Genomic DNA, 15,142 nt, shown 5'->3' on the forward strand with positions numbered 1-15,142 from the left:
TTGCGGCTCTATGATATGCTGATCTTATTGTGCATTTAGATTTTTAATTTTGGGCCCTGTTTTCAAATTAGTCCATATCAAGGTTTGAAGGGTCTTAAATTAAACTTTGTTTGATTTCAACTAAAATTTAAATTTTTGATGTTTTTTATTTTGGATATCAGACCATACTAGGTAAATTAAATGTCCCATTTCAAATTTTTAAGTTCTTTGACCACATTTATCTTGTGTCAGAAACCTATATTATGTCAAAAATTTGATCACAATCCAAATTCAGACAATATCAAGCTTGAATATTGTGTCCAAACTTACCCCAACTGTTCAGGGTTCGACCTCTGTGGTCGATCAGGCTGTGCTCGGTGAAGCATTTTATTGCCTTATATCTTAAAAATTATAATAGATAGATAAAAACTTAAATTAGCAAAAAATATCAGCAAGACAAGATCTACATTAAAGACGATATGGTGGAAATTTTGTAGTTATTGCCCTTTAGTGACGATTTTTACGATTTTTTTTTGCGTTTTGCCTTATATGATAAAAATTATAATAGATTAATAGAAACTTTAAATAACAAAAATGATCAGCAAAGGAAGATCCACAAACAAGTCAAATTTTGCTGATATAGTTAGAAGACTGTCACTCTTCATATTCACTTTTTTTTCCTCTCCGTAGACACATTGGTTTTCGCACTCTAACTTTAGTTTAAGTGAATGGATCTCCATGAAATTTTACCATAAGGTTCAATACCACGAAAGGAAGGTTGGGATTGATTTTGGGGGTTATGGTACCAACAGTTAAGGAATTAGGGGCCAAAAAGGGGCCAAAAATAAGCATTTTTGTAACTTCCAGACAATAACTTGTGTGTAAGTGTATGGATCTCTCTGACATTGTACCACAAGGTTCCATATCACAAAGGAAAGGCTGTAATTGATTTTGGGGGTAATTGCCTCAAAATTTTAGGAATTAGGGGCCAAAAAAGGGGCAAAAAACAAGCATTTTTCTAGTTTCATGACAATAACTTGTGTGTAAGTGTTTGGATATTTCTGAAATTGTACTACAAGGTTCCATATCACAAAGGGAAAGCTGGAATTGAGTTTGGGGGTAATTGCCTGAAACGTTTAGGAATTGGGGGCCAAAAAGGGGCCAAAAATAAGCATTTTTCTAGTTTCCAGACAATAACTTGTGTTCAAGTGTATGGATCTCTCTGAAATTGTACTGCAAGGTACCATACCACAAAGGGAAGGCTGGGATTGAGTTTGGGGGTGATGAATCATAAGGGGGTTCAAAAAATTTGGGGGGGGATTTTTTTCTTTTCTTTTTTTTTCTTTTTTCCCTTTTTTTTTTCTTTTAAAATTTTCCATTTTAAGTTGGTTATTTCTGATTAATATTTAAAAGCAAATAATAATGATATGGTAGGAGATACACACCAAACAGGATGTGTAAATTATTATCTAATAAGTATTGTGCAATAGCAAGAAATTTTCAATTGCACAGTATTGCACAATAGCAAGAAATCTTCAATTGCACAGTATTGCGCAATAGCAAGAAATCTTCAATTGCACAGTATTGCGCAATAGCAAGAAATATCCAATAGCACAATATTGCGCAATAGCAAGAAATTGTCAATTGTACAGTATTGCGCAATAGCAAGAAATATTCAATTGCACAGTATTGTGCAAAAGAAGATACTTCGTATAAATTGCTTATTTCTTGATCAATTTCAATGGGGTTTTATTCTTGAATTCTTGGGGTTCTTTAATATGCTGAATCTAACCGTGTATTAAGTTTTTGGATTTTGGCCCCGTTTTTAAATTGGTCCACATTGAGGTCAAAAGGGTCCAAAATTTAACTTTGTTTGATTTCATCAAAAATTGAATTATTGGGGTTCTTTGATATGCTGAATCTAACCGTGTATTTAGATTCTTAATTTTTGGTTCCGTTTTCAAATTGGTCTACATTAAGGTCCAAAGGGTCCAAAATTAAACTTAGTTTGATTTTAACAAAAATTGAATTTTTAGGGTTCTTTGATATGCTGAATCTAAACATGTATTTAGATTTTTGATTATGGGCCCAGTTTTCAAGTTGGTCCAAATCGGGGTCCAAAATTAAACTTTGTTTGATTTCAACAAAAATTGAATATATGGGGTTCTTTGATATGCTGAATCTAACCATGTATTTAGATTTTTGATTTTTGGGCCCCGTTATCAACTTTGTCCACATTGAGGTCAAAAGGGTCCAAAATTAAACTTTGTTTGATTTCATCAAAAATTGAATAATTGGGGTTCTTTGATATGCCGAATCTAACCGTGTATTTAGATTCTTAATTTTTGGTTCCGTTTTCAAATTGGTCTACATTAAGGTCCAAAGGGTCCAAAATTAAACTTAGTTTGATTTTAACAAAAATTGAATTTTTAGGGTTCTTTGATATGCTGAATCTAAACATGTATTTAGATTTTTGATTATGGGCCCAGTTTTCAAGTTGGTCCAAATCGGGGTCCAAAATTAAACTTTGTTTGATTTCATCAAAAATTGAATTCTTGGGGTTCTTTGATATGCTGAATCTAACCATGTATTTAGATTTTGGATATTGGACCATAATAGGTGAATGTCCAATTTAAAATTTTTAAGTTCTTAGACCACATTCATTCTGTGTCAGAAACCTATGCTGTGTCAAATATTTAATCACAATCCAAATTCAGAGCTGTATCAAGCTTGAATAATGTGTCCATACTTGCCCCAACTGTTCAGGGTTCGACCTCTGCGGTCGTATCAAGCTGCGCCCTGCGGAGCATTTTATTTTTAGTTTACGATTAAAATTTTTGAACATCAACAAACTTTTTCAAATTGTTCTGCTTTGTTAAACCTTCATGAGATTTTACAAAACTTGGACAGACGCTTCTTAATCATGTTAATCAAAGGATAGAACCCTGAGCAATATTGTGATTTTTTTCTTCTTCTTCTTCTTTTTTTCTGATTTTTGTTGAGCTTGCGACTTTTGTCACAGAAAGCTCGACATAGGGATAGTGATCCGGCGGCATTAGCTAACTTCTTAAAAGCTTTATATTTTAGAAGGTGGAAGGTCTGGATGCTTCATACTTTGTATATGGATGCCTCATGTTACGAAGTTTCCGTCAGTCACATGTCCAATGTACTTGACCTCATTTTCATGGTTCAGTGACTACTTGAAAAAAAAAGTTAGGATTTTTTGTAATGTTAAATTCTCTCTTATTATAAGTAATAGGATAACTATATTTGGTATGTGCGTACCTTGCAAGGTCCTCATGCCCGTCAGACAGTTTTCACTTGACCTCGACCTCATTTCATGGATCAGTGAACGAGGTTAAGTTTTGGTGGTCAAGTCCATATCTCAGATACTATAAGCAATAGGTGTAGTATATCGGTGTATGGAAGGACTGTGAGGTGTACATGTCCAACTGGCAGGTGTCATCTGACCTTGACCTCATTTTCATGGTTCAGTGGTTATAGTTAAGTTTTTGTGTTTTGGTCTGTTTTTCTTATACTGTATGCAATAGGTCTACTATATTTGATGTATGGAATGATTGTAAGGTGTACATGTCTAGCTGGCAGGTGTCATCTGACCTTGACCTCATTTTCATGGTTCAGTGGTCAAAGTTAAGTTTTTGAGTCTTGGTCTTTTTTTCTAATACTATATGCAATAGTTCAACTATATTTGGTGTATGGAAATATTTTATGATCTATTTGTCAGTCACGCAGGTTTTTTTTTACCTTGACCTCATTTTCAAGGTTCATTGCTCAGTGTTAAGTTTTTATACGACCGCAAAAAAATTTTGTGGTCGTATATTGGTTTGACGTTGGCGTTGTCGTCGTCGTCGTCGTCGTCCAGCGTCGTCGTCCGAAGACACATTGGTTTTCGCACTCTAACTTTAGTTTAAGTGAATGGATCTTTTTGAAATTTGACCATAAGGTTAAACACCACAAAAGGAAGGTTGGGATTGATTTTGGGGGTTATGGTACCAACAGTTAAGGAATTAGGGGCCAAAAAGGGGCCAAAAATAAGCATTTTCTAGTTTCCAGACAATAACTGTGGAACGGTGTATGGATCTCTCTGAAATTATACTACAAGTTTCCATACCACAAAGGGATGGTTAGGATTTGCTTTGGGGGGTTATGGCTCAAACCGTTTAGGAATTAGGGGCAAAAAAGGGGGAAAACAAGGTTGTCCTGGTTAATGGACAAATACTTTAGTACAAAACATAATTTAAAGCAGTGTAAGGGAGATAAATCAAATACATCATTAAAATTATCTCCCTTACCATGCTTGACCAATAAAGATAATTTAAAACAGTGTAAGGGAGGTAATCCAAATACAACGTTTTGGTTACTTCCCTTACACTGCTTTTAAATTATGTTTAAAGAAATGCATATTTATAAAGGAAGACCAGTAAAAATATCTGCAAATGTTGCATCTTTTTTTTTTACAAAAAATCCATATTTGACACTATATTTTTAATTCTATTATAAAATAGATTAAGTTAGCACTATGGTAAATTTAAATGGGTAATTATGGTTGCCAACTCCATTGGAAATTTGAATTGAGATTATGACCATATCTTGAGGGAAAGAATTTTTTGGGGGAAAAAAGGGGGGGGGGGGATAAAAAGAAATTGTGGGAGGTCAATTTTTTCTCATTTCAGATTTCAGAAATTAAAAAGAATTATTCTTCAAATATTATTTTTTTTTCAAATTTCAAATATTGAAAAATTTCAAGAAGTAATCTTTAATTGCACAGAATGGCGCATTAGATTTGTAAAATCTTTGATCACATTTATTTATTTGTTATGCCGCATCTTAACAGTGTATTAAGATTTTTAATTTTGGGTCCAGTTTTCAAATTGGTCTACATTAAGGTCCAAAGGGTCCAAAATTAAACTTTGTTTGAATTTAGCAAAAATTGAATATATGAGGTTCTTTGATATGCTGAATCTAAACATGTATTTAGATTTTTGATTTTTGGCCCAGTTTTCAAGTTGGTCCAAATTGGGGTCCAAAATTAAACTTTGTTTGATTTCAACAAAAATTGAATATATGGGGTTCTTTGATATACTGAATCTAACCATGTATTTAGATTTTTTATTTGTGGACCCCGTTATCAAATTGGTTCATATTGAGGTCAAAAGGGTCCAAAATTAAACTTTGTTTGATTTCATCTAAAATTGAATTATTGGGGTTCTTTGATATTCCAAATCTAACCGTGTATTTAGATTTTTAATTTTGGGTCCTGTTTTTTAAATTGGTCTACATTAAGGTCCAAAGGGTCCAAAATTAAACTTAGTTTGATTTTAACAAAAATTGAATTCTTGGGGTTCTTTGATATGCTGAATCTAAACATGTGTTTAGATTTTTGATTATGGGCCCAGTTTTCAAGTTGGTCCAAGATAGGGTCCAGTATTTAAACTTTGTTTGATTTCAACAAAAATTGAATATATGAGGTTCTTTGATATGCTGAATCTAAACATGTATTTAGATTTTTGATTATGGGCCCAGTTTTCAAGTTGGTCCAAATTGGGGTCCAAAATTAAACTTTGTTTGATTTCAACAAAAATTGAATATATGAGGTTCTTTGATATGCTGAATCTAACCATGTATTTAGATTTTTTATTTGTGGGCCCCGCTATCAAATTGGTTCATATTGAGGTCAAAAGGGTCCAAAATTAAACTTAGTTTGATTTCATCAAAAATTGAATTATTGGGGTTTTTTGATATGCCAAATCTAACCGTGTTTTTAGATTTTTAATTTGGGTCCCGTTTTTTAAATTGGTCTTCATTGAGGTCCAAAGGGTCCAAAATTAAACTTAGTTTGATTTTAACAAAAATTGAATTCTTGGGGTTCTTTGATATGCTGAATCTAAACATGTGTTTAGATTTTTGATTATGGGCCCAGTTTTCAAGTTGGTCCAAGTTGGGGTCCAAAATTAAACATTATTTGATTTCAACAAAAATTGAATATATGGGGTTCTTTGATATGCTGAATCTAACCATGTATTTTGATTTTTGGGCACCGTTATCAAATTGGTCCACATTGAGGTCAAAAGGGTCCAAAATTAAACTTTGTTTGATTTCATCAAAAATTGAATTCTTTGGATTCTTTGATGTGCTGAATCTAACCATGTATTTATCAAATTGGTCCACATTGAGGTCAAAAGGGTCCAAAATTAAACTTAGTTTGATTTCATCAAAAATTGAATTATTGGGGTTTTTTGATATGCCAAATTTAACCGTGTTTTTAGATTTTTAATTTGGGTCCCGTTTTTTAAATTGGTCTTCATTGAGGTCCAAAGGGTCCAAAATTAAACTTAGTTTGATTTTAACAAAAATTGAATTCTTGGGGTTCTTTGATATGCTGAATTTAAACATGTGTTTAGATTCTTGATTATGAGCCCAGTTTTCAAGTTTGTCCAAGTTGGGGTCCAAAATTAAACTTTGTTTGATTTTAACAAAAATTGAATATATGGGGTTCTTTGATATGCTGAATCTAACCATGTATTTTGATTTTGGACATTGGACCATAATAGGTAAATTAAAAAAATTCAAGTTCTTAGACCACATTCTTTCTGTGTCAGAAACCTATGCTGTGTCAAATATTTAATAACAATCCAAATTCAGAGCTGTTTCAAGCTTGAATGTTGTGTCCATACTTGCCCCAACTGTTCAGGGTTCGACCTCTGCGGTCGTATCAAGCTGCGCCCCAGCGAAGCATTTTATTCTAATCTCCTTTTATGCATATGTATGAGTCATAAATCTAAAGAAAAAAGCATCTGATAAATGTCTAGTTGATATCTGATTGATATTACATGTATTTGATATATTTTAAAATTTAGTTTTTCTTTGGAAAACAAAAAAATTAAAACAAAACAAAAACAACAGGTGATTTCTTTTCCTCTCTTCATGTCAATACATTTTAAGCATGCTCAAAATAATTAGTGTGTCTCTTCTAAAATATTTTAACACAATCTTAAATTTTCAGCGCATGAGTATAGGGTTAAGAGCTTTTCTTGTCATAGCTGATAGTTTGCAGCAGAAGGATGGAGATCCACCAATGCCCCAGTCACAACCAATACTGCCATCTGGAAGTACAGTCCGTGTAAAAAGGACATTTTTGAATAAAATGCTTACAGAACCAACTGCCAAAACTATTGGTCTTGTACAGTACTACCCTCACATACTTAAGGCATTTGATTCCATATTACGAGCACTAGATTTACAAGTAGGGAGAAGTTGGTTGATGACCAAGTCTGAAAATGCCAGTAAAGAACCTGAGGAACTCATGACGTAAGATACTGACCAGTGTTAATGTAATAAATTCCTTATCTTCCTTTACTAAATAAAAAATGAAAATAGAAAAAAATAAGTGTGTACATCCTGAATATAAATAAGTCTAAATTGAAAACAACGTTCAAACCTATGATTGCGTTGGATAAAAACCGCAATTTTTATATGTGTGCATGCAAAACAAATTTCTTGATAGAGGGGTCTAAATACAGCACAAACATCCTGAATATATACATACATTTGAACCATCTGTCCTTCAATACAATAATCTTGTTTTCAGGGGTCTCCTTCTGTTCTCAAATTGAAGCAATCAAAATCCTGTGTATCAAAAATTTAATGAATGAAAATTTTCCGACACCATTTTTACTACGCCTGTTTACAAACATTCACTATTGTGGTAAAAACCAGAAGATTATTGAAGGCATGTTTTACAATTGCTTTCTGGTGTAACTTTATACATTACGCAACTCAGTTAGATTTTGCCCCTAATGTTAATTAACAAGTGATTATAGTTAGATTGCACAGTCAACTGGTGATAGGATATTAATTGCTCCATATGGCTTCTGTTTATGATGCACACCAAGGAAGATTACATTTAAATACCGGCATTGATAGAAAAGTGGAATGTTGTTGTCAAATCATCGATCGGGAAGGTTTTGATGCAAAAAAATATTTTATAAACTTTCAACTCAGCAAAGTAATGCTCACTATTTCACACTCCAATGCTGTAGCGGAGGGGGCATTAAGTTTTACCCTTGTCCGTCTGTACGTCCTGAAATTGGTTTCCGTTCTCTAACTTTAGTTTGCCTGAACCAAATGTTATGAAACTTATACACAATGCTTATTACCACAAAACACAGATCAAGTTTGAATTTGGGTGGCATCACTTTTACCTTTCTAGAGTTATGCCCCTTTACAAATGGAAAAATTGCTGAATTTTTCGTTTCTGTTCTCTACCTTAAGTTTGTCTCAACCAAATGTTATGAAACTTATTCACAATGCTTTTAGATCAAGTACGAATTTGGGTAGCGATGCTTTTACCTTTCTTAAGTTATGTCCCTTTATAATGTTATATGTAAGTGGGGGCATCATCTGTGTCCAATGGACACATTCCCCATTTATTCTTACAGGACCCAGTGTTCCAAGACCAGTGCTTTAGTTATTTAATGACAATGTCAATGTAATACAGGCAATGCTTTAGCTAATATATTTTGTGTTTGAAACAATGACAATGTTAAGTTTTCTAGCAAAATGACTTTATCAATAGGTAAAAACCATGCATAACTAAGTAACTATTGTTATTGTTTGTTGTCTTTTTATCATATTATAGAAGTATAGCATATGTCTTTCTTATATATCTAGGCCAATGACATTGAATATAAATAAAAAAAATATTGAGGCATGAATAGAACACTATCCTTCAATTCTCTCTTTGTACTCAAAGGAAAGTTTTAATCACAGTACTTTATTCATGATCAGTCAACAATAAACAATGAAAAGCAAAAGCAGATACACAATCTTTGAACTGATATCTTTCAAATAGACATGCTACAAGGGTACAGTAAACACTTTGATATATTACATTGAGATGGAAGATTGAAGAAAAAACACACAAAAAAGACAATTTTTACATCAAACAACAAAAATGTAGATAAAAAGTCTGATCTGAGGTCTAAAATCCTGACCAATTTCCTAATCTCTTGATCTGAGTTTCACAGTCTATCACATGTATTTATATATTTGCACTGAAAATGATTTTTTTTGCTTTTGTTTCTACATCTATACAGACAAAACATTTCTTTATAAGTTTAATAGTCAAGCAGCAGAGGTAAGCTCTTAACTCAATCACAACTACAGTAAGGCTATGAAATGCTTGGAGCTTTTCATATTTATTTGATTCTACACCTTGTGCAATTAAAGTTTATATTTCAAGACAATTATTCCATATTTTCATGAATTTTATATATAAGAAAAGTCTATGCATGTTATATACAATTTTCTGTATAACACTAATTTTATGATAAGAAGTTTTATTTGTAAGACACATTTGAACTTGGCTACAGATGCAAAAAGGAATAATTATTATGTATCAACAATTCCTCCTAAACACTTGAAATTCACATACATGCCATATCTTATTCAATTCATGATTTTCAAGTATAAGAAATACCTGTTAATTTACCTTATAAATGCAGGTTATACCTTGTTCAACTCAACAACTGAGGGTCTGGATGGGGTTTATAGCTTATAGATAATAATGAGCAAAAAGTGCTGAATAAAGGACAAAAAAAAATAAAGAATAGAGAAAAAAAGAGGTAAAAATTGAAGAATACAGAAAAGAAGGACCCTAACTAATTTTCTGACTGAAAATTCCCCCCTCTCTTCCTTGAAATTTAGAAAATAAGTTAATTATGATAAATATGAAACTTACTGTTTGATTTGCAGTGGAGAACGAAAGGCTAAGATAGAGTTGTTCAGGACCTGCATCGCTGCTATACCTAGACTTATACCAGATGGAATGTCCAGTCAAGAACTAGTAGAACTTCTTACTAGACTAACAGTCCACATGGACGAAGAATTGAAAGGGTGAGTTGTCATAAAGAGTACAGAGATTGCTAATTTCTAGATTTACCCTCACTGTGAAAGCTAAAATAAGATAGCTGGGAATCCAAAATTGGATAAATAATCTTATGCTGCTTTGAACTACAACATGTGCTTTTTGGTGGTGATACAACTTACCAAGTTTTTCTGAATCATTTTGCAAAAAATCCGCTCACCGGTGCTAGGGACCGTCCTAAACTTGCAGTGAGGTGAGAGGTTTATTTGCTCCATGTTGAAGGCCTTACTGTGACTTTGAGATGAAGAACAGAAATAAAAACGCTGTTCCTTTGCTTTTTGTGTGTTTTTTGCTGTGCATGTACTGATTTGGTGTCATGGATGGATATCCCATATCCTTTGTTTTTCTATTGAAATATTTAATTCAACATTTTAGATTTATAATCTTTATTTTTCAGTTTCTAACAAGTCGAAAGAAATAAGACTTTATTTATTTTATCTAATCTTCATAGCCACATTCATGTGAGTTGACATCTAGTTGTCAGATATTGAATGACATACAGCCATTTATATAATAAGTGAGCCAGTTTCAGCTTTTGCTATCACTTGGATGTTGTCTGTTGTCTGTCATTGCATGTTAACATACCGCAGGCTACGAAGTAGCAGATTGTATAGTTTTTTACCTGAGTTATTGGATGTTTGTTTAACACAGCTAACACTATTGGTTAGACTTGATGCACATTTACATATGATTTATTTTATGATTTATATTATTGGTATGAAAAAAAAAGTATTGGACCTTTCCAATACAAGGTCAGACATATCTTAAATGACATTAGCATGATTAGAAAGGGCAATTACCAATCATTAATTCCCACTATTTATAACCCTTGAGTAATGCAATTTTTACTTGAATGATTGAACATATTTAGCAATTGTTAAAAAGTGATCAGAAATATTTTACTGTATGTTCTATGAAATATGATTTATTATATTTTAAGTCATGCTTTCCAAGCTTTACAAAACCTGATGTTGGAATCTAATATATGGAGAGAACATGTTATTTCTGGTAAGTTTCATTTACTTTATCTAATAAATCTTCACAAACAAATACCACAGACAAAAGGAAATGTATGTTGTACTTAAATGTGACACCAACCCAATGACAAAAAAACCCCAAATGACATCCAGAGGTCAACATAAAGTGTCTAAAAGTCATTTCCATTGTGGAGAGTGGACACCATATCTGCATAGCTATTATTACTTTTTTTACATTTGTTATATTATGTATTGATATTTTAGAATTTTTCCATTGTTTGTATTTATGTATTGTTCGCCTTCAACCCATCAGGGTATAAATGTGCATTTCTTAATAAAGTTATAAAAAGTCTTTTTCATAAAGAATGAGTATGATGTCAGACAAACTTGCAGAAATAGACAGAAACTTTATATACAGTGGAACGGCAAACGCCTGAATCTGACAGATAAAGGTCAATCTGTCGACACAAAAAGTACCTGTATGTAAAATGTTCACGCCTATAAACAGCGCCACCTATATTTTTTTCTTCGTTGTCTTTGAGAACGATGTTCCGTTATTTAGGAAATTAAAACATTAAATTAACTAAAACATAGAAAAGTAAGTGTAGAAAACATATTCAAAGATGTATTTTCACATGACTGGTTATGCATGATATGCTGGCAATGTGCGCAATGTCCTTTAATCCAAGATTGAAAATGAGTTTGTTTCCTATGTCAAAATAGCCGTTTCCAATGTTTACATTTTTCCATCAAAACAAAAGCTGAAACTATTGCTTGTCCGTCCATGAATATGCAAATTATTTATTGTTTTGAGTAGCTTGACATTTACTGTTATATAAGTGGCTATAGGTTACTATCCATCATTACAAAAGTAGGATGTGTTTGATGTGTACATCTCTGGAATGTGTGTATTCATTTTTTTTTACCGTAAAAATCAGTGTTATCTTTAATACATTTCCATGCATACACAAGTAATAACAACAAATACAATTTTTATACAACTTATAAAGTATGCAGACATGTTTAATTATTCTTCTTAGCAAATATTTGTTTAAATGAAACTGATGGGTCGTTTTATAATTCAAACACAGCACACAAACATTTGGTCGTTCATTGATGTTTGTTTTCTTAAAATGCATGTTTTTGTCCCTGCATACTTAGCTATAACCACTATTTTTTTCTTATTGTTTAACAGTAAATATAAGTAGTATTTACAGATTGTAATTTATTGCTTTCAAGAGTTATATAATACACCTATTATTCGCCTAAAAATAATCAAATTTTAAAGTAAATTTTGATTTTATTAGATAAATACTTACCATCATAAATTCTAGTGTACCCCAACTGCGTCATTAGGTCAGATGGAATATCCCCGACTAAAAATAAACGTACTGTCAGACAGAAACGTAAAGAAAAGGGATGAAGGGGAGGCGGGTGGGACCTATAATTTATGATGGTAAGTATTTATCTAATAAAATCCAAATTTACTTTAAAATTTGATTATTTTATAGCTATAAATACGTTACCATCATAAATTCTGAGTAACAGAATCTAAAGTAAGGCTGAATCCCCTGTAACAGAAGAAACAGGAGGAAAGTTCAATCTTTGTGCTGAAACTATAGGTCCAAGAGAGTATAAACTCTCGGCAAAAGTAGCCAAAGATTGGAGGTAATGTGAGATAAAAGAGTTCTCATTTCTCCAGAAACCTGCAGACAATACCTCTTCTAAAGATGCACTGTTAAACAGAGTCCAGGATGTAGAGATACCCCTAACATCATGAGCTTTAACATTAAAACTATCCAAAAGTTCTGCCTAATAGAAGAACCATAAGCTAAAGATATGCATTTGCATATCCAAGTAGAAATAGTTTTAACAGAAAGATCTGAGATTCCTTTTTTAATAGGAATAAAGAGTCTTGAGTTAGAAACAGAACGTAAACTCTTCGTTCTATCCAGATAAATAGAAAGGATTCTTACTGGACATAAAAGTACAGAAATAGAATCGCTAGGGAGTGCAGGAATCACGACTGGTACTACACCGTTATCTGGAATCTGATGCTTTGCCAAAAAAGCAGGATCAGTTAAAAGAGTAACAGAAGATTTATCCCTGTTAAATCGAAGGCAAGCATCAGAAATAGAGAAGGTATGGATTTCACTCCTTCTCCGTCCAGAAGCCAAAGCTAAAAGAAAACAGCATTTATAGGAAAGAAACCTTAAATCTATTTTTTCTGCTGGTTCAAAAGGAGAAAGTTTTAAAGAAGATAAAACTAGTCCAAGGTCCCACTTAGGAACTAAAGTTTTTTGTCTTGGTCTTTCAAGACTAAAACTACGAACCAAAAGAGAAATATGCTCATTGTTTCCAAAATCAGGACCACCAGAAGTATGAATAGTTCTTGAAATAGCTGATCTATATCCCTTAATGGTAGAGGGACATAGTCCTTTGGATTCAAAAAGAAATACTAGAAAGTCTGCTAATTGTTGTACAGTGACTTGGAAAGGATCGATTTCCCGCTCACTACACCAATCTGAGAAGGTTGACCATTTTGCATCATAGACAAGGCTAGTGGAGTCTCTGACAGACTTTGTGAGATGCTTGGTTGCTCCTTCAGAAAAACCTCTCTTTTTGAGGCTAACCCTGAGAGAAGCCAGGCGTGTAGACGAAGTTTTTCTGGATTTTGATAAAGAACCTTGCCCTTGATTTGAGACAGAAGGTCTGGTCTCAGAGGAAGAACTAGAGGACAAGCACATGATAGGCGCAGAAGGTCTGGAAACCAAGACTGTTTGGGCCATGCTGGAGCAATAACTATGAGCTTGCAATTCTACCCTGAAGTACTGGGGAGAGAAACCTGAAAGGAGGGAAGGCGTACCCGAACATTCCTTCCCAAGATAGGCTCATTGTGTCTACCGCAAAAGATTTCAGATCTGGAACCGGAGACACAAATGTGGGAAGTTTGTGATTGAGACTGGTCGCAAACAGATCTATCTGAGGTGAACCCCAATGAAGAGTCACAGCTTTGAAAACTACTTGAAGTAGTTCCCACTCCGTGTTTATTGGAGCAAGGGATCTGGATAGAGTGTCTGCTAGAATATTGAGGTGCCCCGCAATATGTCTCACCACTAGATGAACCTGGAGTTGAAAACACAGAAGGAGAATGTCTCTGGCTATCTGATAAAGAGAAGGCGAGTGAGTTCCTCCCTGATTCTTGAGATAAGCTATAACTGTTGTGTTGTCCGTGGCCAGAATGACAGACTGATTCTTTAGAGACAGTTGGAAATGATTCAGTGCAAACAGAACTGCTTTCATTTCCAATACATTGATATGCTCTTCCAAAAGATCTGGATTCCAGACTCCCGAGATTGTAAGCCCCTCCAGATATGCTCCCCAACCGAGGGTGGAGGAATCTGTGAATAAAGTTAGACTGGGAACTTGAGGGGACAGAGATAGGATTACATTTTCCCATTGAAGATGTGAAAATAGAGGCTGAGTGATTGGAATCAATAATTCCCATTCTTGTGAAGGTAGAATCCAAAACTTGTGCAAATAAAACTAAAGCGGACGAATGTGAAGGCGTCCCAATGGAATTACATCTGCCAGAGAATTCAATAGACCCAGAAGTTGCAAGAATTGATGTGCTCTGACTGATTGAACAGTCAGGAATAAATGAATTTTCTGACATAGTTTTGTAAATTTTTCCTATGGGGGAAGAACTAGGCCTAGATTGGTTAGGAAATGTTCTCCCAGTAAAACAAAGTCTTGAGAAGGAACTATCTCTGACTTTTTCCAGGAAATTAGGAAGCCTAGGGACAGAAAGTAATTGATGACCAAATCTGTCTGAACCCTCAATTTGATGGGGAAAAATTCCTTGAGAAGGGAATCGTACAGGTAGGAATGAATCTGAATAGACAGGGAATGTAGGTGAGCTATAGCTGCCTGCATGATTTTGGTAAAAGCCAAAGGGGCTGTAGATAGGCCAAAAGGGAGAGCTTTGAACTGGAAAACTTTGTTGTTCCAAACGAAGCGAAGGTATTTCCTGTAAGTATGGGAAATGGGAATGTGGAAGTAAGCATCTGAAAGATCCAGAGAGGTAGTCCACATTCCTGGAAGGATTGAAGCCCTGTATGATCTGTTGGTTTCCATTTTGAAATGGGGAACACTTAGCAAGTTGTTCAGAATAGATAGGTCTATGACCGGCCTCATTCCTCCCGTCTTCTTTGGAACCAGAAGAAGACGGGAATAAAAT

General features: G+C 33.8%; 1 protein-coding gene across 2 annotated transcripts in view; it reads left to right on the forward strand.

Moving 5' to 3' along the window:
• The window catches only part of LOC127716465 (protein furry homolog), a 631,222-nt gene that overhangs the window by 135,200 nt on the left and 480,880 nt on the right, over positions 1-15,142 (forward strand). For both annotated transcript variants that reach the window (XM_052222678.1, XM_052222679.1), the window contains exons 16-18: positions 7,004-7,308; positions 9,754-9,894; positions 10,866-10,933. In XM_052222678.1, coding sequence (XP_052078638.1) covers positions 7,004-7,308; positions 9,754-9,894; positions 10,866-10,933 — 514 coding nt within the window. The remainder of the gene's footprint in view (positions 1-7,003; positions 7,309-9,753; positions 9,895-10,865; positions 10,934-15,142) is intronic.

This window comes from Mytilus californianus, unplaced genomic scaffold (assembly GCF_021869535.1).
Source record: "Mytilus californianus isolate M0D057914Y unplaced genomic scaffold, xbMytCali1.0.p SCAF_9, whole genome shotgun sequence".
NCBI classification, from domain to species: Eukaryota; Metazoa; Mollusca; class Bivalvia; order Mytilida; family Mytilidae; genus Mytilus; species Mytilus californianus.